The sequence below is a fragment of the Puma concolor genome, chromosome E1 (genome assembly GCF_028749965.1).
Source record: "Puma concolor isolate L17-30 chromosome E1, mPumCon1.1.hap2, whole genome shotgun sequence".
NCBI classification, from domain to species: domain Eukaryota; kingdom Metazoa; phylum Chordata; class Mammalia; order Carnivora; family Felidae; genus Puma; species Puma concolor.
The window spans coordinates 39,465,393-39,487,463 of NC_141680.1; the positions used below are offsets into that span (position 1 = coordinate 39,465,393).

Consider the following 22,071-nt stretch of genomic DNA (forward strand, 5'->3'; position numbering starts at 1 on the left):
GGCCCTCCCCTGGGGCACTGCGGGGAGGGGCAGGCCTAAGGCGGGGCAACAGGCACCGGGCTGCCCACCCCCCGCTAGGACGCCTAAGAGGCAGCAGGGGGGAGGGCTCCACGGAAGTTGGGGCGCAAGGGCGGGGTCCAGCTTCGTGCTTTTCTTCGGGTGGGTTTGGAAGGGTGATGGCTACAAGTGAGGGGTTATTTGAGGCCAGGGAGGGGCTGGGAGCCTGGGTCGTGAATCCCTCTTTAGCCACATACCCCCTTCTTCCTAATGCTAGTGTGAACAGGTTGAGGGAAGGGGAGTTTCCTTTTAGATGCTTCCTGAAAGATGTGGAAAGGAGCCTGTACTGTCTTCCTTTCATGAGCGTCCTCTAAGGAGTGGGGCGGGGACCCCCCCCCTTTTCCCCTCCCTCCCCAGAGACAGACAGATGGACAGACAGGGGAGGCTGGGCACAGAGAAAACAGTGAGGGAGAGAGAGAGAGATGGACTTGGGACAAACTCAAAGGAAAAAGAAAGCAGACAGAACAGCTCAAGCCCTCACCCTGGGACCCTCCCCGCTCCCCACCACCCCTTTCTTCAGTCTCCCCTCCCAACACACACACACACACACACACACACACACACACACACACACACACACACAGTTGGAGACCTTTAAGAGACGCATAGGGGACGAAGGACAGTACAGAAGCAGAAAAAAGGGAAGGCCGGGGGTTGAGGTCCCCACGCGGAATTCTGAATCTTTTCCCCACATGCCCACCAGCCCCGAAGTCCTGGCCTCGCCAGGCCCAGCCCCGCTGTCTCGCGTCCTCCAGCCTCAAAGCTGGGACAGTGGCTCCAGAGTGTCACCCATGCCAGCTGTGGTATCACCCACAACAGGTGCCAGGTGTCCCTCGCAGGGAGACAAACACAGTCTCCCTGGCATACCCCCAGCCCCACAATCCACCAGCCTCAAAGCCGCAGTCCCCAAGCGTAGCCTAGGTCTGGGGGCGTCGGACCCCGCAGCAGACTATGCACCCACACAGGGGCTGACTCACAGGGCCAACTGGGGCAAAGAAGAGGAGGCTGGGGATGCTGGGACCCAGCCAGGTTCCATCCAGCTGGAGTGCCCGGTCAGCCCCCTCCCTCCACACATCTACTGGGCATTAGGCCTGCTGCCAGGCCTCCGTCACCTCCTGTGCACCACAGGAGGACAGAAGAAATTCAGCCACATTTCAGGAAAAGCTATCCCTCACCTAACACACACACACCCACACCCACATTCCTCCCTAGGCTATGGCTGAGGCATGTAGATCTGGGGAACAGAGGACCCAGCACCTCCCACCAAAACTAAGGGAAGAATGGCTTCCACAGACACAGAGTTCCACGGCTTCCAAAGGCCTGACCCACCCACCGCCGTCATTATGGCCTGCGAGCCTCTCAGCACCCCTTGTGGGGGGGTTATCACTGTGGCCACACTTCAGAGATGGGCCTGCCGAGGTCAGAGGAGTCCAGTGATGTGCTCAAAGCCACTGTGAGTGGTGCAGGCCAGATTTGACCCCAACATCTCTTAGGCTTGCCTCATCCCCTCCCATCACACTTTTCTCAACAACTGTCTCTTAATAAGAACAATGACAACAGCACGGGGCACTCCTCTCTGTTTACCTGCTGTCTCCTCAGCCTGGCACTGGGTCTGGGGTCCCTCCTCCCTCCCCCACCTCCGGGCGTCTGTCCCTCTCACTGCAGTCACCTCCCTCTGGCATGAGGTCCAGAGACACAAGAGCTGACCTTGGGAGGAACACTGTTTCACAGTTTAACACTCATACCTTTATTTTCATGAGGATTAGGAAAACTCCAAATAGAAGGTCCAGCCACTGATTTCATGGATATGATTCCTTGGGAAGGTAAGGAGATTATGTTTCCTTTTAAGTAAATGTATTTAGGTTCAAAGGGAGTTAATGAACGACATATTGAGTTCACAGCGTGCAGAGGGTCCCTGATCTGAAGGAAATTCCCAAAGATGGCCCCTGATTGAGTGAGGCTGGGAACTTTGGGGCCATTTTCATGAAGGCCCAGTCCCTGCCCTTGAGGGGCTGGTGGCAATCCAGGGTACCAGTGAATGTGGCTGAAAAGGAATGACCGGAATAATCACCCAGGAGAAGGAGAGGCCAGGATGGAGGTGCTCCAGCCATGACCCTTAGCTTCTCTCTCTCTTCCACTTACCCCCACCACCAGCGGGGATGTGCACTGGGTACCTCCATGGCCGTAGCCCTCTCTCTGCCCACCGGCCTTGCTGCTGGAGCCCCAGCTCTAGAGTCCGGCACAGCCCTGCCTGAGCCAGAGGGACCTCTCTCCTTGTGCCAGCCAGGCTCGCCGTGCCCTCCAAGGGCTCTGGACACACACGGGTGCGGGGGACGGGCCTCCAGTTCTCCTCTCCCCGCTCCTGCCCTTCTGCCCTCTGGGACCCAGAAGAGCTCCTAACCCCCATCCCCACCCCCCCATGCCAGCTCCTAGGGAGACATCCTAGCATGTTTGGGTGGAAGCCAACAGAGACCAGCAGGGACTATGGGGAGGTCCAGGGGTCACCCAGGCTCTGCCAGGTCGGCTAGAGGGGCACGGCGGGGCTGGCAAGGAGGGGTCCAGGCTGCTAGAGCGGGCAGCGGAGGGCGAGCAGACGCGGACAGTGGACATGTGCTTGCAGCCCTATTTATGACTGCAGTCCTATAAATCTCACCGCGGGCAGTGCACTGGGGAGGGGGTTGCCGAGCAGCCCTGATGGAGAGTGTAAAGCCAGGTCTGTCCCTGCCTCCTTGAGGTCAGGGTTCACCCGTCCGTCCGCTGCCCGGGCATTGGTGGAGGGAGGAGTCAGGGCAGAGGCAGGAGCAGGATCCTGGGGGCTGGCAGAGGGGGGTGGAACAGGAGAGACAATCTGCTATCTCTGAGGGGTAGTGGGGAGGAGGGGCTTTGATTTGAGATCCTTGGCTTTATTTAACAAAGACAGAAACTAGCTTGGGGAAAGGAGTGAGGCTCAATGCACATTCCCTCCTTCCTGCAGGGCCCCAGGGGGCCGGGAGGACTGACTTGGGCTTCTCAGTTGCAGGGCCATCCTGTTGCCCTTAGGAGAAGGTGGCCCGTGGGGCTCAGAGGACTCAGGCCTGAACTTCTCCCTTGGAGTCAGGCCAGGCACTTGAGGTCAGGGCACTGGAAGGAAAAGAACCCCAGGTCAGAGTCACACACCCTGGGTTATGAGTCAGCTCCTTCCCTGAGGAGCCCCGGTCAGCCTTTCTGGTTACTCATTCAGTCCACCAGACTCTTCCCTCTCGGAGCCTGAGGGCACTGATCTGTAAAACGGGATGTTAACCTCTAAACCCTGCCCCTGTCTTGCCTGCCCTGAGCGAGAAGCTGGCAAGACAACGGAAGTGAAACTGTGTCGTTCTGAATTAAAGGTGTTCTTGGCACATTGGCTGTTGGCCCCTAGCAGGACAGCCTTCCCGTTCCCCCTGCGCCTGCTCCAGCCACCAGTGAGTCCCCAGAGTGGCCGTGACCCTCCCCAGACTGAGCAGCCCAGTGAAAAGCCCTGGAGATCGATTCCGATCTAGCAAGCAGCAGGCTCTGGGCACCCTGTCCCTGAGCAGATCGATGCTTCCTGTTTGGTGGCAGGTGGCAGGGGGCAGTGAGGGATCCATATGGGTAGGGGTCTTGAGGGAGTGGCAGAGGGGACAGATGGGACAGAGAGGCCTTGAGGGGGTATGCAGGGCTGGGTTCTACCGGGGCAGGGGTGTGGGAGTTGCAGGGGAAGGGGAAGGGCAGGAAGGCTGTGGAGGAGGAGCAGAGCTGGGGTACACTGGGGAAGGGATGTTGGGACTGAAGGCCCCTGAGGGATGGGGGGTTGGGGGAGCCGGAGAGATAAGCTGGGGTCCCAGGGTTTGCCACCTCTCCAAGGACACCCAGGTGTACAAGGCCAATCGTAACTTTTGAGTCAGAGATTCAGGCTGCCGAGAAGATACCTGAGACTGGTGAAATCCAGCTCAGAAGGAGGGGAAGGAAAAGTAGGGAAAGGGCGTTCTGTCACCCTCAGCTCAGCCTTCCCGTCTGGGCAATGGGGAAGGGACACACGCCTGAGGCTGGGGTGGCGGGGAGGAGGTGGGCGCCCCCAGTGGCCGGCTGAGGATAAAGGCGCAGACGCTTGGGAAGACGGCGACATTGTTATTTGCTCCACCGGTTCCAAATTCCACCTTTATTTATGAGCCTGATTTATTTTTATCCTCCTCTGCATTCTTTTCCATGAGATCACTGTAGCTCCTGATGAGAATTAAGAGCCCCAAGTTTTAGTGACACCATCTCATAAGCCATCAAGCCCATCCCCACCTGGTGTCTCTACCCCAGATGTCACCATCTACTCTGTCCTCTGGCTGCCACTGGGCAACAGTCACACATGACATCATCTTCAGAGGAAGAGAAGAGGAGAAGAGGAAGGGGGAGGGAGAGGGAAGGACAGCAGAGAAGGGGAGGAAGTCGAGAGTAAAATGAAGCTACAAGCTCCGGAAAAGAGGGGTCTCTCTCTGGGGCCCCTGCAGTGAGGACCCCAAGCTCAAGACCCAGAGTTCAGGTCCCTGTCACCCTCTCCCTGGAGATCAGGAGGCTAGGTGAGGCCCCTCCCTTGGGGACCTGAGAGGCCTCCCAGGTGTGCCCTATCCATTGCCTGGGCAGAGGTGGGGGCTGGGCACCAGCTCAGGGAGCTCACAGGTCCCGGGGTTGGGGGGGGGGCGGGGCTAGATCCTGGTGAGGCCCGCAGGCAGGGCAAGAGAAGGGGTGCATGGAGATTGCTGGAAGAATGGAAGGCCTGGCTTAGACCCTAAAGTGCTACACACACACACACACACACACACACACACACACACACACACTCTTGAACACCTGCAGCTCTGCAGCTCGAGGTTCCCCCGGTCCCACCGTCTGCAGCCAAAGCAAGAGGAGCCCAAGTCACCCAGGAGGAGCCCCGAGGCGACTGCCACTACCAATTGTGCCTGACAACTCCATCCTGCTGGGTGCCTGCTGCAGTCAGGAAGCACACTGTGCTGGGAGGTCAGAGGCCAGAGGACAAAGGTCAAGATTGGCAGAGGGTCCAGGAACCTGGATCAGGTCAGGTGATCATCCCCTGTCCCGCCCCACACCCTCCGCTGGGCTCTCTGTCGCTGGGTGGCCCTGGCTCTGTGCTCCTTGTGTGCCCGTGCCCCTCAGTCCCCGCTGTCTGTCTGTGGGTCCTTGGAGCAGAAGCCCATCTGTGTCTGTTTTCTAAAACCATCTTTTCCGCCCCATACCACAGCAACCAAAGTCATTTTCCGGGCAATTGCCTTTCTGTAAACATTCCTGTGTAATATCCCCCCAAACTGCTAATGCCCAGCGCCCTGTTGAGTCTCCCTGTCACTCCAACAGAGGCTCAGAGGTGGGGGCGGGTGGTGGGAGGAAGGGCGGTTGGAGGGGAGGAGGCTGGCCAGGCTGAGGATTAGGGACGGGGCTTCCTGTCCGTTTCCTGGCACAGAGCAGGGGGCCAGAACCCCCCACCCTGGCACCCCCTTGTCTCCCCATCCCCCACCACCCCAGCACCACCCTCCTGAGCGTCAGGCCACCTCAGGACAGCCTGTCTGGTCTGGCAGGGAAGACAGAGAGGAAGTGGGAGGGGAACCCATGAAAGGGAGGCCTGGGAGGGAAGGGAGCCATCTTGAAAGCATGGGGGTGATGGTTAGACAATAAAGGTGACTTCCTGGTGACTAGGAGCAGGGACACTAGGGAGACAGGGGCAAGGCCAGGCAGGCTGTCTTCACGGGGTCCCCAGAGAAGGGCAGCTCTCCTCGCCCCAAGGTGTCAGGGGGAGGACAGAGAAAGGGGAGGAGGCCAGGTGGAGCCCATCCCCCCTAGGTGGTCCTAGATGGACCACTACTTGAACACTGCGGCAGTGGGGAGAAGGTGGGCAAGGCAAGAAGGTGTCAGAGGCTGGGGGAGGGGGGTCCTGGGGGTTGAGCGATTTCACAACAGTCACCATGTGGACTCCCGTCAGCCCGGGAAGGAGGAGGAAGAGGGGGAATAGGACTGTGGCCCATGCCGGTGCTCGTGGAGCCCTTCCACCCCCACCCCATGCCCAGGGAGCTCTGCTACCCCGGCCCCCAGGGAATCCGGGCAGGGAGACTCAGGAGGAGTGTGGGGCAGGGAGCGCCAGAGCCCCAGAGGGAGCCAGGAGGCAGGGGAGGGTGCAGGGCCCTGCCAGTCACAGCTTCATGCAGGCAGAAAAACACAAACCAATTTACGCAGATTTAAAACCCACCGAAGGCCACTTAGTTGGTAAACGAGTTGGAATCTAATTAAGGGACCTCCTCAGGGCTGGGGGAAGGAGAGCTCACCTGCCTAGGAGGAGCTGTTGGGGGCGGGGAGGGGCGCTGGGTCCCAGCTGCTCCCAGTAGAGCTTGGATTTGAAAGAGAAAGAGCACTTGGGCTCCCTGAAGGGAGGGAGGGCAATTCCCCACGTCCACAGGCCACACGCACTGAACCCCCCCCCCCCACCCAGCCCTGGCCAGGTGAGGCCTCCCTCCCCACAGCAGGCTGGGAGTGACCTCTTAAGCCTGTGCTTTGAAAACCACTCTCTGCTCTTCCTCCAGCCAAATGCCCTTCACAGGAAGGAAACCGAGGCCCAGAGAGTGGCCCTGATCCAGCCACACAGGAGCTGGAGACAGAGCTAGAAGTGGAACCCAGGCATCCTGGCCTCCAGGGACAAGGATTTTTCCATTCCACTATGCCGCTTCCCAGAAAACAATTGCCAAGGGAGCCCCCCTCCAGGCCCCAGGCCCCAGGCCCCAGGAGGACACCGTCTAACCATCTCCTTAGGAGGAATCAGCAGCAAGATGGAAAACATACCACAGCAACCTGGGTCTCAAAGCGAGAAGAGCTGTGGGTCATGGCCCAGGCACACCCCCAGGTGCCCAGCCCAGCCCAGTGGGATGCTGACCGCACAGAAATCAGGGTCCCGACATGGCACCCTGACCACACGCCTCAAACAAGACTCCCCCTCCTTGGCCAACAAGCCAGCCGCCCTCCCTCTTTCCTGCACTGCCCCCAGAAGCAGGCAAGGCTAGGACATGACCCAAAATTGCTGAAGTTGGGGGTGAGGAAGCTCTGTGTAAATCTAGCTCTGTCACTGGCTAGTTGTGTGACCTTGAGTAGGTTAGCAGTCTCCCTGAGCCTCAGTCCTCTCATTTTTTTTTTTATTTTAAAGCTACTAACACCCAGTAGACAGGCATGCAGGTTATGCACTGCACAAAGGACGCGTGTGGGGGACAGTTCCTTCCTGATCTGCCCCATTGCCTGATTTCCTTTCACTCGATTGTCAGAGTTTTATCAGGCCCCGCACTGTAGGGTTTTGCTTTTTAGCTACTAATGAAGATCTGGCTAATTGACTTCCCGGGAAGGGAGGGGGCGGAGAAGCAAAGGGGAGCATGTCACCCTTGGTCTGAAGCTGTTGCTGGAAAAGCTGGGAACAGCCCTGGCGTGTGCCCACATGGCGCCGCGTTAACAAGCTAACTCCTGCATGGCATCTCCACCATCACGCGCCCGGGGAAGGTGTCCTGTCAGCTCTACATCTCCTTGGAGAGGCAGCAGAGAGGAACACGGGCTGAGAGGAAGGGAAGGAGCGAGCTCAAGAGGGAGGGAAGGGAGGGAGGCAGGCGCCTGTCCCCCCTCCCCGCCCCGGCTCTGCCTCCACTCCGAAGAGGCTGCCAGAGCTCCTGCTCTCCCAAGGGACACTCGAGCTTCGGGGTGCTGTGGCCAGGGTGGCAAGCGTGGACAAAGGGACCACGCCCCTAAAGCTGCCTCAGACCAAGAGCATGCCCAGAAGGAGACCTCCTGTTCCCCGGGGGAGAGACAGACCCCAGTGTGTGGGAAGTGAGGGACAGAAGCCCCATCCATCACTCCCATCTTCCCACGGGGAAGTGCTCAGTGCTCCCCAGTGCTCAGCGAGGGCCTCGTAAATGCTGGGCAGGAGCCCCAGGCTTGCTAGATCCCTCCGTGTCCTCCTCACAGACACCATCCTTCTTGGGGTCAGCCCCTGTCTAGGAGGCCTTTTCGCTGCCAGCACCCAGACAGCTCCCTCGGCCGCCACCGGAACAGCCAGGGGCCTTGGTGCCTCCAGCTCGCTCAGCTTCTGCCATCATACCTGTGCACCGTGGTGCCCGCCCACTGCCCAGTACGTGCTCACCAACCCATACCCAGTCACAGGCTGCCTCGCCCGCACCCCCCACAGGCATCTACACACAGAGGGGTCCACCCAGGCCCAGCCAGGCCTGGAGCCACCACCCAGACGCCACCCTGGGTCCCCATTCCGCCCTCTCAGGTGCCACGGGGACAAGACAGCACACTGTGCCCATGCATACACGTCGTGTACATTTAAGAACCCCTCCACGGGGCACCCAGGTGGCTCAGTAGGTTGAGCGACCGACTTTGGCTCAGGTCATGACTTCACGGTTCGTGAGTTCGAGCCCGGCGTCGGGCTCCCTGCTGTCAGCCTGTCAGCGCAGAGCCTGCATCAGATCCTCAGTCTCCCTCTCCCTACCTCTCTCCCGCTTGCACTCTCTCGAAAATAAACAAACATTTAAAAAAAAAAAAAAAAGACCCTCTCCAAGAGGTTCCAGTGCATCTGGGGGCTCCCTCGAGTGCCGGGTCAATCCAGCTCCAGCTCAGAGTACGAGACAGTGGGGACCCCGTTTGCCTAACCTGAATCCAGCTACAGCTTCACGGGGAAGCTACATCCTCGGCCCCTCTCCTACTTTGCCAAGTTCAGGGTTTCCTCGCTGAGGTGTTTACATTCCTTCTTGAAGTAGAGGGATGGGTCCACTGACCTCAAGGCCGCTCCACCCTGACCGCTGTTTAGCCAACGAGCCAAGGCCAAGGACTGGACACGCTTAGCCTTTATTCTACCTCTAGAGGTGCTCAGCCTCCTCCGCCAGGGTGAGGGGCCTGTGTGCCTTCGACCGCTTCCACCGGCTGCCAAAGCGTGCAGGACAGGCCGCTGGCCTCCAAGACTCAGCCCTCACCTCGTGGGTTAACTCCTCCACTGCCTTGCAAGCCAAGAGAGAACAAACTGTCAGATCTGCGCCCCTGTCATTCCTCTCCCCGGGCACACCAGGTTAGGACCCAGAAAGACTCTGGAGGGTGGAGGCCAGGAGAAGGCAGGAAACTCAGATTTCCTGCCTGACTTGGGAAGCCTGCTCAGATGCCAAGGGCATCTTTCAGAAGTTGTCCCTGTTGTCTTACCTGAACCCTCCCACCAAAGCCGATCCGGGAGAAGGAAGCAATAAGCAGCCTCCGCTTCCACCTGCAGGACTCGAAGATTCCAACCGTCTCTTCTCAAGTAAACCACCCATCCATCTGGGTGCTGTGGGAGGCACGGACCGGCCTGAGTGACACTGCCCCCCCCACCCCACCCCAACAACCCCGCACACCCAGGACAGTCTGCCGGGGCTCTGTGGCCTCTGCTCACTCGGTTCTCAGGGTCCCCTTGTGGGGTTGCTCTCTCTCACTTTACAGGGGAGGAAAAGGAGGTGCAGGATGCGTACCTCGTCCAGGATCAGAACTGAAAAGGAGAGGAGACTCATTTCAGCTGGGGGGGGTTCTCAGCCCAGCCCCAGCCCCCCGTTGTGTCCTGTACACCCTGCAGCTCGGCAAGGGAGATGCTGAGTCGCTGTCCAGCCACTGGGCCAGAGCCTCCTGTATCCCACGCAACTCCCCGAGAGGGGAATACTAGAGCAGCCCTCCTCGTGGGTAAAGCACAGAGCCCTCAACCCCATCCTCTTGGGGGAGACCACCCCACACACACACACCCCAGAAGATCCAAGGAGGCTCTCCCCAGGGCGGAACTGGGACAGCTGGAGGCGGGGCAGGGAGCAGAGCTGTTCCAGGGCCACAGACGCTCAGTCTGGGCAGAACGTTCCACAGACTTCCACCTTCTCACCCCCCTACCTTCCCTCAATCCCCTTCTCACACCTTAGGTGACTACAGAGGCCTCCTGCCCCCTGCCACAGGAGAACTGTAAGCTCTCCCTACTTCAGGAACGCCATCCAGCCAGGGCTTGGATTCCCCCAGGAATGGAGAGCTCATCACATCCAAGTGGTCAATCATCGTGCGGGGTTCCTCCTGCCCTGAAATGAGCCAGAGCCTGTGCCCACAGCCCTCAGAGGGGCCCGGGGACGGGTCCTGACCTCTCCCTTCAGAGCAGGAGGAAGGTTTTGGAATCTGAATCTCCTCTTCTGAGCCCAACGCCTCAGGTCCTTCCTTCTGCGGCCTGGTTTCATTCCCCCACCCCCAACCAACTGCACTGCCGTCTGTTGGGCGAGCCCCCTGTTGCCACCAGCCCTCTTAGTTGGTGGTCTTCAAAACTGCTCCAGTGGTGCGATGAGGTCCAAGCAGCCCAGATGACCCCTCTCTGCTTCTGCCTTTACCAGCCCTCCTCCTGCCCCCCGGCACGTACGCCGGGGTAACAAGTGCCTAGGACATCCCCAGCCCTGCCCTGGGACCAAACACACCTCCCTTACCTCTTGCAACTAACTCTCAGGCCTCCCCTGACCTCCAACTTTGGGGGCCAACTTGACTCCTCCTCCCTGGAATGAATGACTCTTCTGGCAAGGTCACCATCTGTCCTCTGGTGCCTGGCCTGGCTCATGTGACTCAAGGAGTCTGCTCCGGGGCTCAGCCCCTTCCCGGCAACTATATCCCGCACAACCCCAGCAAGTCAGATCCAAGCTCCAGGCACCAAATGGTGTACTCAGTGGGCAGCCTGCTCTGCCCGTGAGTCTCTGCTTAGTGGCCTGAGGCCCTTGGTGCCCTGTCCGGCAGCCAGCCATCTCAGGGGCATGCCTAGCCACTTTGAGGACTGGAAAACCACAGCCCACATAGTAATATCTGATGCATATTAACCACACAGTGCTTCCTCCTTTCTATTCTACTTCCTCCTCCCCGGTGCCGTCCCTGCCCTATTGCTGGAGGGTCCTAGGCTTGGAGGGAGAGCCTCCCTCACCCCCAGCTGCTTCCCCGCACCGTGCCCCATATCTGCATCCCATGCTCGTGCAGTGGCTAATTCTGGCGTCTCATCAGACAGTAATTATGGGGGAATCAGCACTGCTGTCATCTCTGCAGCTCGGCACCTGTCACCACGCCACCATCCCCGGGCTTCTGGGATGGGACCGGAAGCTAAGGGAGGAGGGGTGTGCTGGGGTGAGGGGCACCCGCTCCCTCCCTGCCTCTGCAGCCCTCACCTCCTTCAACCCTACCTCTCTGCAAGACACTTAGGGCTGGCGACCAGGTGGCCATTGGCCACACAAGTGCTCCCTGTTACCCAGGGCAGGTGCTGAATGCATGCATCAACGTGTCACACGCACGCATGCCCACGACCAAACAGAGCAGGAATGACACAGCCAGCCAAGGCTCAAATCTTGCCCAGGCCCTTTCACCTACGCGTGATCTCGAATAAGTCATTTTATTTCTCTGGATGTCAGTTTCCCCGATGGCGAAATGGGGGAAACAGTGCCCACCCTGGGAAGACGGGAAGAATGAACTATGTAAAGTATCTAGCACCACGCCTAGCTACGTGTGCGATCATGTATTCACTCAACGAACGATTGGTACACATCCACTCTGTGTGGAACCATAATAAATGAGTCAGTTTAGTGAGGATCACACTGGGGCCACACTGGGGCACGGGTATGTTGTTTGGCTGGTGGTGGCGTTTCGTTTCTCTGATGTCTTTAAGATGTACATGCACCTGCTCCCCATTGTCCTCACCCACCGCCTTACTCGTTTTCTGCCCCTGAAGGCCCTCCGGTAGCTCCACCCGCCCCCCGCCAGAGTAAAAGTGCACTAGTCAGTTCCACCATAAAGGATGTGACAGGGAGTTCAGTGGGGCAGGCCTGGAGGTGGTCAGGGAGGGGCGCTTCAGGGAGGAGCAGAAGAGGAGGTGACAAAGGGGGGGGTTCTTCCTGGAAGAGGAGTCACAGAAGCAAAAGTTCACAGAGGAGATGGGCCGGGCCTAATGGGAGGTGATGGAGACACAGACATCAAGAAGGTTCTCCCTGGTGTTGGATCTCCAGACCCCAGGCGCGTCCCACTCCTCCGGAATGGTTTATCAGGTGGGCCTCACCAGTGAAACTGCATTGGAAGGCCACCTCCCCTGGTCTCGCAACCAAGCAGCATCTGCTTGGTCACAACTGAGTCACTGAGTCACTTCTTCCCTGGCTCCATGGCCTTTTCCCCACGTGGAGAGGAACTGTGCCCGAGGAAAGGTCTGGAAACGGGAAGGCTCTCACTTCTAGTCTCCCTCCCCCCACCTTCCTCCACTCCAGGGTCCGGAGCCCCCCCCCAGGACGCCCCAGGGTGGAGCCAGGAATCGGGTGGGACGAGAAAGGTGGGGATGAACCTCAGAGTCAGTTCTCAGTGGCCTGAACTGCGGAAGAATCCTGCTCACATGAGAGACTGAGGCTAGACCTTAAGAAGGGCTTCGGGTGGCGAGTAAAATGGAAGGAGGGGGAGTAGGCCCAAGGCTGCCATCATGGATTATCTGTGTGACCCGGGGCATGTTATTTAACCTCTCTGGTCTGTCTCCTCCCCCTGCAACACAGAGACAATAGCATGGAGGCCACAGGCCAGTCGTGAGGGTAAAATGAACTAACACCCGCACGGAGCTTCGCCCAGCATATGGCCCACGTGTTATCAAGTAAACATTCAATAAATATTGGTCCTTAGTATTTTCATTATTGCCAGGGATGATTTTGCTCCCCCAATTCAGCAAGGACTAAATGAGCCCCCGCCTGGCCAGGCCTCTGCTCCCTTGTCGACTCGGAGCCCACAAAGGGATCTCAGAGGTCAACGGTGACTGAAACCAGAGTCGATGGCGAAGCGCTGACCCCACCGTGTCCACCTCCACGGGTGCCCCCCTCCACCACCCCCCGCCCCCCCCAACCCCATGCATTCTAATAATCTTTCACACGCTTGGCCCAAACCCACCTCCGTTTAGTCCAGTCTGGATGGGCAGGTAGGACAGGGTGGATGGGGGAAGGAAGTCTTGGAAGGGATTGAGCTCCCCCGTCTCTGGGAGTATTCCAGAAAAGGGTGGGTGAGAGAGCAGCGCATTCAGGCTCTGGTTCCTTACCCCCAAGCCCACCAGGAAAGCTGAGCCTCAGCCCCTCTGCTGTGGGTGTGGGGAAGGGGGGGTCGGCCCATGTGACCAGGACAGGGGCGGAGGAGAAGGGCTGCAGCCTCAGAGTCGCTCCTGCCTCCTTCAGGCAGCGGCCACGGGTTGGGGAGGGAGGGGAGCAGCCTCGTTGCTCTTTTAGGAAAACGGTAATTTTAATTAAGAGGCAGACAAACGAGCGCTCTGCAGATTGTCTCCGAGCAAAGTTATTAAAAAGCCATCAAGGCGGCGGCGGCGGCAGCCACAGTGGCAAGGAGGGCTGCCTCCCCCAGCTGCCCGCCCAGATTGAGGCTGAAGCATCCTTCAGAGAGATGGAGAAGCACTGGAGGACTTGAGTCTGCAAACAGCCAGGATGGAGATCCTGCAGCCCCTCTCCTGAGGTGGGGGGGGGGGGGGGGGCGGGCAGGGCAGCAGCCAGACAATAACGGGGCACAGGCTGCCCGACCCCAGGGTGGGAGGGGGTGCGGGCAGAAAGGGAACCAGCAATGGGGTAGCCCTTGCTCTAGGCCAGGCCCTGGACCAGCTGCTGTTTTTCCTGTGATCTCAACAACCCTGCCATTTTACAGGCAGGAACACTGAGGCTCAGAGAGGGAAAGTGGCTTGCCCAGGGCCACACAGGTAGGAAACAAATGGCTTAAGTGAGGATTTGAATCCAGGTCAGGCTGTCTCTCAAGTCCAGTGCTCCAGTCTCCTGGGCCTGGGCACAGAAGTAGGGGGTCGGCTCCCTGAGGCCCTCTGAAGTGACCTCAGCACTGGCCGGACAATGCTGCCCACAGTCTCCAGGGTCCCCAGGGACTTGAGGCCTCAATCATTGCTTCCTTGGTGGGGGGCACACTATGTGAGGGGCGGCATCAGGTCAAGGGACATCTACAGGGACATAAAGTACAGAGCAGCTGCCAGCAGGTGAGCCGGAGTGGACAGGGACACAGAGTCACAGTTCTGGAGCGGGGGCAGGTACTCCACAGTCAGCTGGCCGAGCCATAGCCCCAGGCTCCACAGCTAGTGAATTCAGCCAACTCCTTAACCTCTATTTGCTCACCACTTAAGCAATGAAAGAACTCTTATCTGTCTTGCTCACTGCTGGACTCAGAGCTTAGCCCAGTGCCTGGCACAGAGAAGGTATTCAATAAATCTTTATTTAAGGAACGAATGAATGAATGAACAAATGAATGAGTAATTGAATGGTTGAAATAAGATCACAGGTTTCCAAGTGCCTATAAACCAAATAGACTTGTATTGAGGCAGTATATGGTCCCGTGTCCCATCTCCCACCCTCTGGCCTTTGCTGGAACATGGGCTTCCCTCCATAAGAAGGGCCCCCCTGCTCCTGAATCCCTCTCCCCAGGCCACCAGTCCCCTCAGCAAAGGGCTCCTGCCTCCTCCCCCCTTCCCAGCCCCAACTATACGGAGGCTTTGCAGCCAGCACATAATGTACATGCATACACACGCACTAACTCACATGCACACATAGACATATCCTCTGCCAGGCAAGTTGCCCTCCCCAGAGTCACGTCTCTGCGGCCCCCTCCCCTGGCAAAGGCCTGGGCCCATCAGGGATAGCCCCCCCTCCCCCATTACTGGCCTTCTAGGCTGGGGAGAGGCATTTGGCTAAGAAGCAGTGGGAGGCAGGATGGTGGGGGGAGGCCTCCCTCCTGGCTTACTAACCTGGAGACTTTAAACAGAGGGAACAGAGTCCTGGAGCCTTCCCTCCCGCTGCACGCTGGAGCCCTGGGTGAGGGACAGGAAAGGAGGAAAGTCGTGAATGAATGCCCAGAGCCAGAGGGGAGGAGTTGGAGAGAGCAAGGGGCCCAGGGTGGGGCTCCCAACATGGGATGGGCCAGGGCAGGGGCCTTGGGCCATGGGGGTGGAGGGGGGCAGGGACAGGGCAAGGCATAGCCTTAGGAGCTGTGCCTTTAGGGGTCACTGGGGGCCGGGGGGGGGGGGCAGGCGGGATAGAGATTGGGTGTTGGAGGAAGAGCAGGGGCTGAAGGGGCAGAGACACTGGTGGGAGACAGACAAGAGGACAGACAGCAGGACAACACAGAAAACATGAGGTCCTCAGAAGGAGGGCCCCAGGACAGACAGCCAACAAGCCAGGCCTGGTTCTCCTCCTAGAAGCAGAGGCAGGCTTTTTACTGGAGTGCCCACATAAGATCCCCATGACAGCACCTTGGAGCGCCCATCTGTGTCTCCCCACCAAGGTCACCCCCCGGTTGGAAGGCTGGTGGGTTCACAGTCAGAGGGGCCTGCTGCCATTGCCTTGCTGACAGCCCTCTCTCAGCCCGAGACCCCCATCTGCTCCACTCACCCCCTAACCCTGAGGAAGGGCTCCCTCCTCTGCCTGCAAAGGAGGAAACAGAGGCATTTCACACCCAACAAGCACTCACACACTCGCACTCTGCTGAGGGCTGTGTGGCGGGGAATGGCACGCCTGCTTCAAACTGCCTGAAGCTCTACACCTAACTCCTGCCTCCACACCCACCCAACGCCCAGGGTGCAGGCCCTCTCCTAGAGGTCCCTCGCGGCTGCGGCCCTCCCATCCTGCACCCTCCTAACGGCACCCTATTCCCCTCCTGCTCTGATACCTGTCTATTGCCTTTCCTCCCGGGGCACGCGGCATTCAGACCGCCCCCCCCCCCCCAAGACACTGCGGCCGGGCACCCTCTCGGGCACAGCCTTCCCTTGGCTGGCTCAGACCCATCCATACCCGCATCACGTCTGGCTGCAAGAGTGCTCAGAGCCCCCTGCCAGTCTCATGGTTCCAATTTTCCCACTGATTACCCAAGACGCAGGCATCCCAGGGAGAAACAGCTGTTGGACCCAGATGCTGGGACATTGACTGAGGGAAGAAATCAAGAATGTTCGCGTAGGGATCTAGCCCCAGAGGGCTTCCTGGACAAGGCAGTGGGGTGGGGGTGGGGGGTCGCGCGTGGAAGGGACGGATGGACAGAGGGCGCAGGGTGGGGCAGGGGAGTGAAGACCCAGGAGGCCTATCTTCCTTCCCACCACCAGCCTTGAGTGGCAGCTCTGGGGACCCAGTCCCAGATAAGCTGAGGTGAGGATCTGGGTTTTAGAAAAAAACTAAAGAGGTTTTCTCATGTACTCCCCTTCCTCCAGGAAGAGAAGTCCCCCTTGGACTTGAGGAATATGAAGACAAAGAAATTACTATTTGGTGAAGGTTTACGATGTGCTAGGAAGGTTACCTAAGTTACTTCATTTAATCCTGGTCCCCACCCTGTGAGGAGACCACTGTCATCGGCCTCAATTTACAGATGAGGAAAGAAAGTGAGCTTCAGAGGCAAAATGACTTGTCCCAAACCACACACATGGGTCTGACTCTAGAGCCTGAGCTCTTGACCCCTGAGCCAAGCTGGCTCCCTTCTGTCCTTCTCAGGCTTTGGCTGTCTCCCCCCCTTCCATGCCATGCTACAGTATAAGTTATTTCTTAAGGACAACAAGTGGAAGAGAAGGTTTTGCTCCAGTCTCTTCCTGCCTCGTCCTCTTCCTGCCATCCTAGGAGGCAGAAGATTCTAACTCCGGGCTGCAGAGCGGTCAGGGAGGGACCAAGGGAGGGGGGGTGAGCTGTTGGGTTCCACAGGAGCTGGATCAGGATCTCTTGGGCTTCATCTTTAAGTGACTTCTGGCCCTCCAGGGGCCCCTTTCCTGCTCTCCCTCCTCCCCCACGGAAGAGGCTCCAGGGAGCCTTTCACCCCTTAGCCTTCTTTTAACTTCCAGAAATCCCCCGAGCACCCACGTTAGGGAGAGTCTTGAAAGTCAGGGGGCTGGCAAGGTGAGAGTCTATGTCAGTCCTAAAGGCCCTCACTTTTCCGCAGAGCCCTAACTTTTACTTACAAAGTGGCTGGGACGGGAATGGGGACTCATCAGGCCAGCCTAGCCCTGGGGGGGAGGAAGCAGGAGGGGGGGGAGCGAAGTGGGCAGGGGACAGCCCAGGAGAGCAGGCAGAGCGCTGAGTCTTCCTCTGAAAAGGCTTCAGTGAGCCGTGGAATGCCTTCCCAATGAGATGGAATCATTAATTCTTCCCCAATGAGGCAGACGCTGGGGCCTAGGGTGACGCCACAGATGCCCGCTGTGTCTGCAATTATCACAGGCCCTGGGGGTGTGGGGAGCCTGCTCGACACAAACAGCTCTAGCTAGGGCGTCTCCACAGGGGTCTCTGGGTCTGGACTTCTCGGTTGGGGTCTCTGGGTCTGAGGGCTCCAGCAAGCTCTGTAGCTGGGGCGGAAAAGAAGCCGGTGTGCTGGGTTGAGGATGTTTGCAGAGGTGAGGCAGGCAGGCTTGCGGAAAAACCCAACTCCCTCCCGGTCTTCCGTGATTCCATACCGGGACATGCAGTCAACTGGGCCAGGTGGCGGAGGCCACCCGGAACCAGAAAAAGGCTGTGGGGGAGAGGAGCCACCCGCGGGTAGGGCCTCTGCGAAGGAAAATCCGGACTGGATTCAAATCTCCGAATGGAATGGAGTGAGTTCTGCTGGGATGAGCAGAAAACTGAGTTTATGACTCAGATGGCTGAATCTTCTAGCCGCTCCCTTATCCATCCGCCGGGCTGAGAGGGTAGACTTAGGCACAGTGTGCCTTTGGAGAATGAGGGACTGTTTGCAAGGCGGGGGGGGGGGGGGGGAGGGGGGTGTGCCCGCGCTCAAGCGCTTGTGCCAATGCTCTCCTGGGCCAAATCTCCATTTTACCCGGTTTCGCTGGAGCTCGGAAATATTCTTCCCACCCTCTCTGTGGCGAGGCATGTATTATCTCAGGGGAGAGGAAGTAGCTAGAACTTGTGACAGCTGGAAGAGACCTTAGAGATTCTCTGGTTCCACCCTCTCTTCCCATACCAAGGACACTGAAGACCAGAGTGGGCAACTAACTCGCCTAACGTCACACAGCAGCAGGGAAGGCAGGCAACCTGATACTGGTCCAATGCTTGCTGTTCACACAGCCCGTCACCTCTCTGCCCTGGGGGATTAAAGAGTGACTACCCTGTCCCCTTCTCCTCCCCAGCAGGTCTGGACCCCTCTCCATCATGGACCCCTGTACTTTGCCAACCACAACAGCCACAGGAAGTTAAACTGGATCTATCAAGCTCCTCAGGATGGCCCAAAGGTCATCTCAAAGGTCATGCCAACCAGTCCCCTGCCCCTAGGTACGACATCAGCCCACTCATGCTCACACACACCTATCACTGAGGTCAAAGATGCAAAACACCACCGGAGCTCCCCACCTTACAGTACCGCCCCCCCTTCACACTCTGGGAGGTTTTCTTTCCTAACCTCTATTCCTCCTACTACAGCGTGGGCCTGTTTCCTTTCAAGCTGTCCTGGGCAAAGATTGGGGGAAGGGTAGAAGTACATTTTTCTCGCCCTCAAACCCTTCTGTTTGCCCACCTGCGGCAGAGAGGATGAGGCCAGGGTATGCCAGGGTGGCTGGGCCCTGAGCCCAGGGCATGCGTGAGGCAGGAGGGGTGCGTTGGTGGAAAAGGAGCCCGAGCGTGGGAGAAACAGCTCTTCTGGGAACTGTCCCTCCAACTCCTCATCCCCTACAAAAGCCTGAGTCTCAAGGTTAGGGGAGGGTCTTTGCCGGTTTCAGAAACATCTGTTCTCTCCCCCCACGCCATTTACTGAGTGTTTAATACGTATCGGGCTATGTGTTGGACATTTTCATCTACGATTTCACTTAATCTTCCCAGCAATCCCATGGTCAGAAACTAATCTGCCCCCTGGGATGGCCTCTCGCTAAGACTAAATCTAACCTTGATCCCTCTTGCTCCATTTCCTCTGGCTCAGTCCTCCTTGGCCGTGGAGCGCATCTTTGCTCTGTCTTCAGATGTCCTCCCCCTTACTCGGTCACCCGACATTACCTTCTCCAGGCTGCCAATTTTTACCCCAGTCTTGCCCCAGGTGATGGGCATTTTAGGGGGCAGAGCAACAGAAGCAGGACTGGAGGCTGGGACCCATGACACTGGCCCACACCAGACACAGGGCACAGGCCAAGTGGCAGGGGAGGCGGCCCTGGGGGCAGTCCTCAAGAGAGCTGCTGGGCTGATGGAGGTGGGGACAGAACCCGGGGCAGCAGATTCTCTCTCCCTGATGACATCTGTGACCCTTATAGGGAGCGCGGGGCTTCACCTTTGGTGTGGTAACTAGGCAGGGCCCAGATATGCAATGAACGAGTGCTCCCTCAGTGACCAGCTCTCAGGTCCAAGTTCCAACCCACACACACCCAGAGCCCAGGGGCCTGAGCAGAAGTGGGCAGGAGTACAAGACGGAATGACCAGCCCTGGGCTGCGGATGGTAGCTGAAGCGAGAGGAGGAATTCGTACACCTAGCTAAGCGCCTTAGCATCTAGCGGGTGCTCAGGCCCTGAGAATGGAGGCCCCCAAGCCAGCTTCAGTGGGGTTTCACACACCCCACGGTAGCCACAGGCAACTGTGATAAAGTCACACAGCTCTTGGCTTCCCTGTTTGGGCCTTTGGTAAGCAGGAGTGATGAGGGTAGGGATCCCCTCCATTAGGACTACCCCCCATCCTACCTTGGGCATGTCTGGAGCTGAGGGCCCAGACCCACCTCCCCGGGGAATGCTCAGGCCTCAGCTTCCGTCCCCTGGGAGATTCTAGCAGTGAAAGCATGGACCAATGGGCAAGGGAAGTGGGAATGGTGGGTGGGACTCTGGTCCTTGTGGGTGGCACCTTCCCCCTTCAAGCAGGCACCATTAATATATGCAAAGCATATGCAAATCACCCAGAAGAGAGACACAACATCCACGGAATGTCAGAAGAGACCTTGGAGATGATCCAGCCCACGCCCCCTCATTTCACAGGTGAGGAAAGCGGCCCGCACCAGGCAGGGACTTGCTCAAGGTCACTGGGACATTTGGGTGCTGAGGAAGAATGGGAACGAGGTGTCTTTACTCAGAGTCTAGTGCTCTTTCCGGAGGGTCTTGTCCTTTATATGGGAGGTGGACAAGATGGCAAAGAGGGCACAGGGCCTAAATGGGGCTCCAGGAAGGCCTACCAGAGACTGGGGGTGAGGGACAGGGATAGGGCGAAGGGCTTCTCAGACCCTTCCCTTCCCACCTCTGAGCCTGGAAACGGTGGTGGCAGTGAAGGGAAGAGTGGACAAGGGCGGCAGCGATGCCTGGGGCCGCGTGTGGCTAGAGGGGCAGAGGGGCCTGAAGCCAGAGGCGCTGGTTTCCGGCAGCCAAGCAGCAGAAGGCGGCAGGAGAACTGGAGTGTCTGAAGCCCAGTGTCAGGGCAAGGTGCCCGCTGTGGTGCGGGGAGGGGGACAGCGCCCTTCACTACACACACATCTCTAAGTGCTCAGCAGCCCCTTCCGCTCGGACTCTGATAACTATGGCACCTGACAGACCATAATAGTCAACCCAGGCCTGTCCCTCCAATGGCTGCGGCCGCCCTCCACCCACCCCACCCCACCCCCAACTTGGCTTCTCAACCTTCCAGACAGTCCTAGAAAGCAGGACCAATGCTGGGGGGAGGAAGGCAAACAGATGGGAGGGGGCAGACAGAGTGAGGAAGGGGGAGACAAGGTGGGGAGAGAGAGAGAGAGTGAAGTGCAGAGCAGGAGAAACTGAGGGGTAGAGAGAGGGGAGGCAGGGGAGGAAGGGGGGCAGACTGAAGGGCAGAGCGGAGAGGGGAGGGTGGGGATGGTGGGAGCAGCGGAGCAGAGAGGGAGGGCTCCCGGCCTCTGGACTGAAGGACAAAGCTGGGGCCTGGGTATCAGGCATAGGAGCCCCATCGAGGCCTGGAGGCTGTCTGGCAGGAGTTGGGGACCAGGCCCCTGCCCCTCTGCCCACCTCCCCAGCGATTCCAGGGGCTGCCAGGAAATCAGTCCCTCCTCCTCTGCCTCCCTCCCTCCCTCCCTCCCTCCCTCTCTCCCTCGGGGCAGCAGCCAAATCCAAAGCCTTCATCTCTGCTTTTCAGAGCTGGGAATGAAAGAAGGGGAAGCGAGTGCAGCCCTCAAACCCGCTGACGGCCAGATTTTTATTATCTTTGCTCGAATGGGCCCTAGGAAGCCAACAAGGGATTCTTCAAAGAGCATCTGAGTGGCTCATTGAAGCCTGCACCTGCACCAGCCCACCCACGGCAGGCCGCCGGGGCTTGGGGGGCACAAGCTGTCCCCCACCTCCCACCAAGTCCAGAGACCAGACTCGAGGCCGCCAGAAGCCTCACCCTCAGCTCTCTGTGCCTAGGCAGGGGCCACTCGGTCAGGAAGCCAGGCTCAAAGGCCACACCCAGGCCTGCTGGGCCTCTGAGGCAGTCCCTGTCCCTCTCTGTGCCTTGAGGACACAAGTAAAAGAAGAAATCGGATCTCCTTGCCAGGGCTGGAGGAGATAAGTGCTTGGGATTCCTCGAAAGAGAAGCTTTCATGGCAAGCCCTCGGTCTTTCCCCTGAACTCTCTGCCTGCCCAGCGCCCACAGGCCCCCTGTCATCTCCTGACTCCCCTTCACAGGATCCCACCCACCCACAGCTGCCCATCCATTCCAGAGCCCCAGGCCCACCACTCAGGATGATCCTGAGCCCCAAACACCCCTCCCGCTGTTCAAATCCTCAACCCCAGCACCCTTCTTCCCCCAAAGACCTGACCTGGGGTGGGGGTGGGGCTCAAATAGACCCGCTACTTTAAAGAGCCCAGCCCCCTCCCTCCTAAGCTTAGGTTTTGTCAGAGAGAGCCCAGTTGGCACCGGGCAGACAGCAGCCATGCCACCCCCCACCCCCAGCTCTGACCACACCATTGAGATCAACGCCCGCAGCCAAAGAAGGAATCAATGGTTCTAATTAAACCCTTTTTCCAGGGTGGGTCCTTGGCCAAAGAGTGAAAGAGAGAGCATCTAAGGCTCT

General features: G+C 58.6%; 1 protein-coding gene and 1 long non-coding RNA gene across 7 annotated transcripts in view; one reads left to right on the forward strand and one right to left on the reverse strand.

Moving 5' to 3' along the window:
- SRCIN1 (SRC kinase signaling inhibitor 1) overlaps nt 1-22,071 on the reverse strand; it is a 66,807-nt gene that overhangs the window by 43,293 nt on the left and 1,443 nt on the right. For 5 of the 6 annotated variants that reach the window (XM_086687150.1, XM_086687155.1, XM_086687154.1 and 2 more), the window contains exon 2: nt 14,870-14,932. The exons of the other annotated variant lie outside the window; for it this stretch is intronic. In XM_086687150.1, the coding sequence (XP_086543276.1) occupies nt 14,870-14,932 (63 nt within the window). The remainder of the gene's footprint in view (nt 1-14,869; nt 14,933-22,071) is intronic. 6 annotated transcript variants of the gene reach the window in all.
- On the forward strand, nt 19,933-22,029 carry LOC147574330 (uncharacterized). The gene is made up of 2 exons (XR_015244118.1): nt 19,933-20,032; nt 21,153-22,029. It is a non-coding gene; the product is annotated as an uncharacterized LOC147574330 (long non-coding RNA).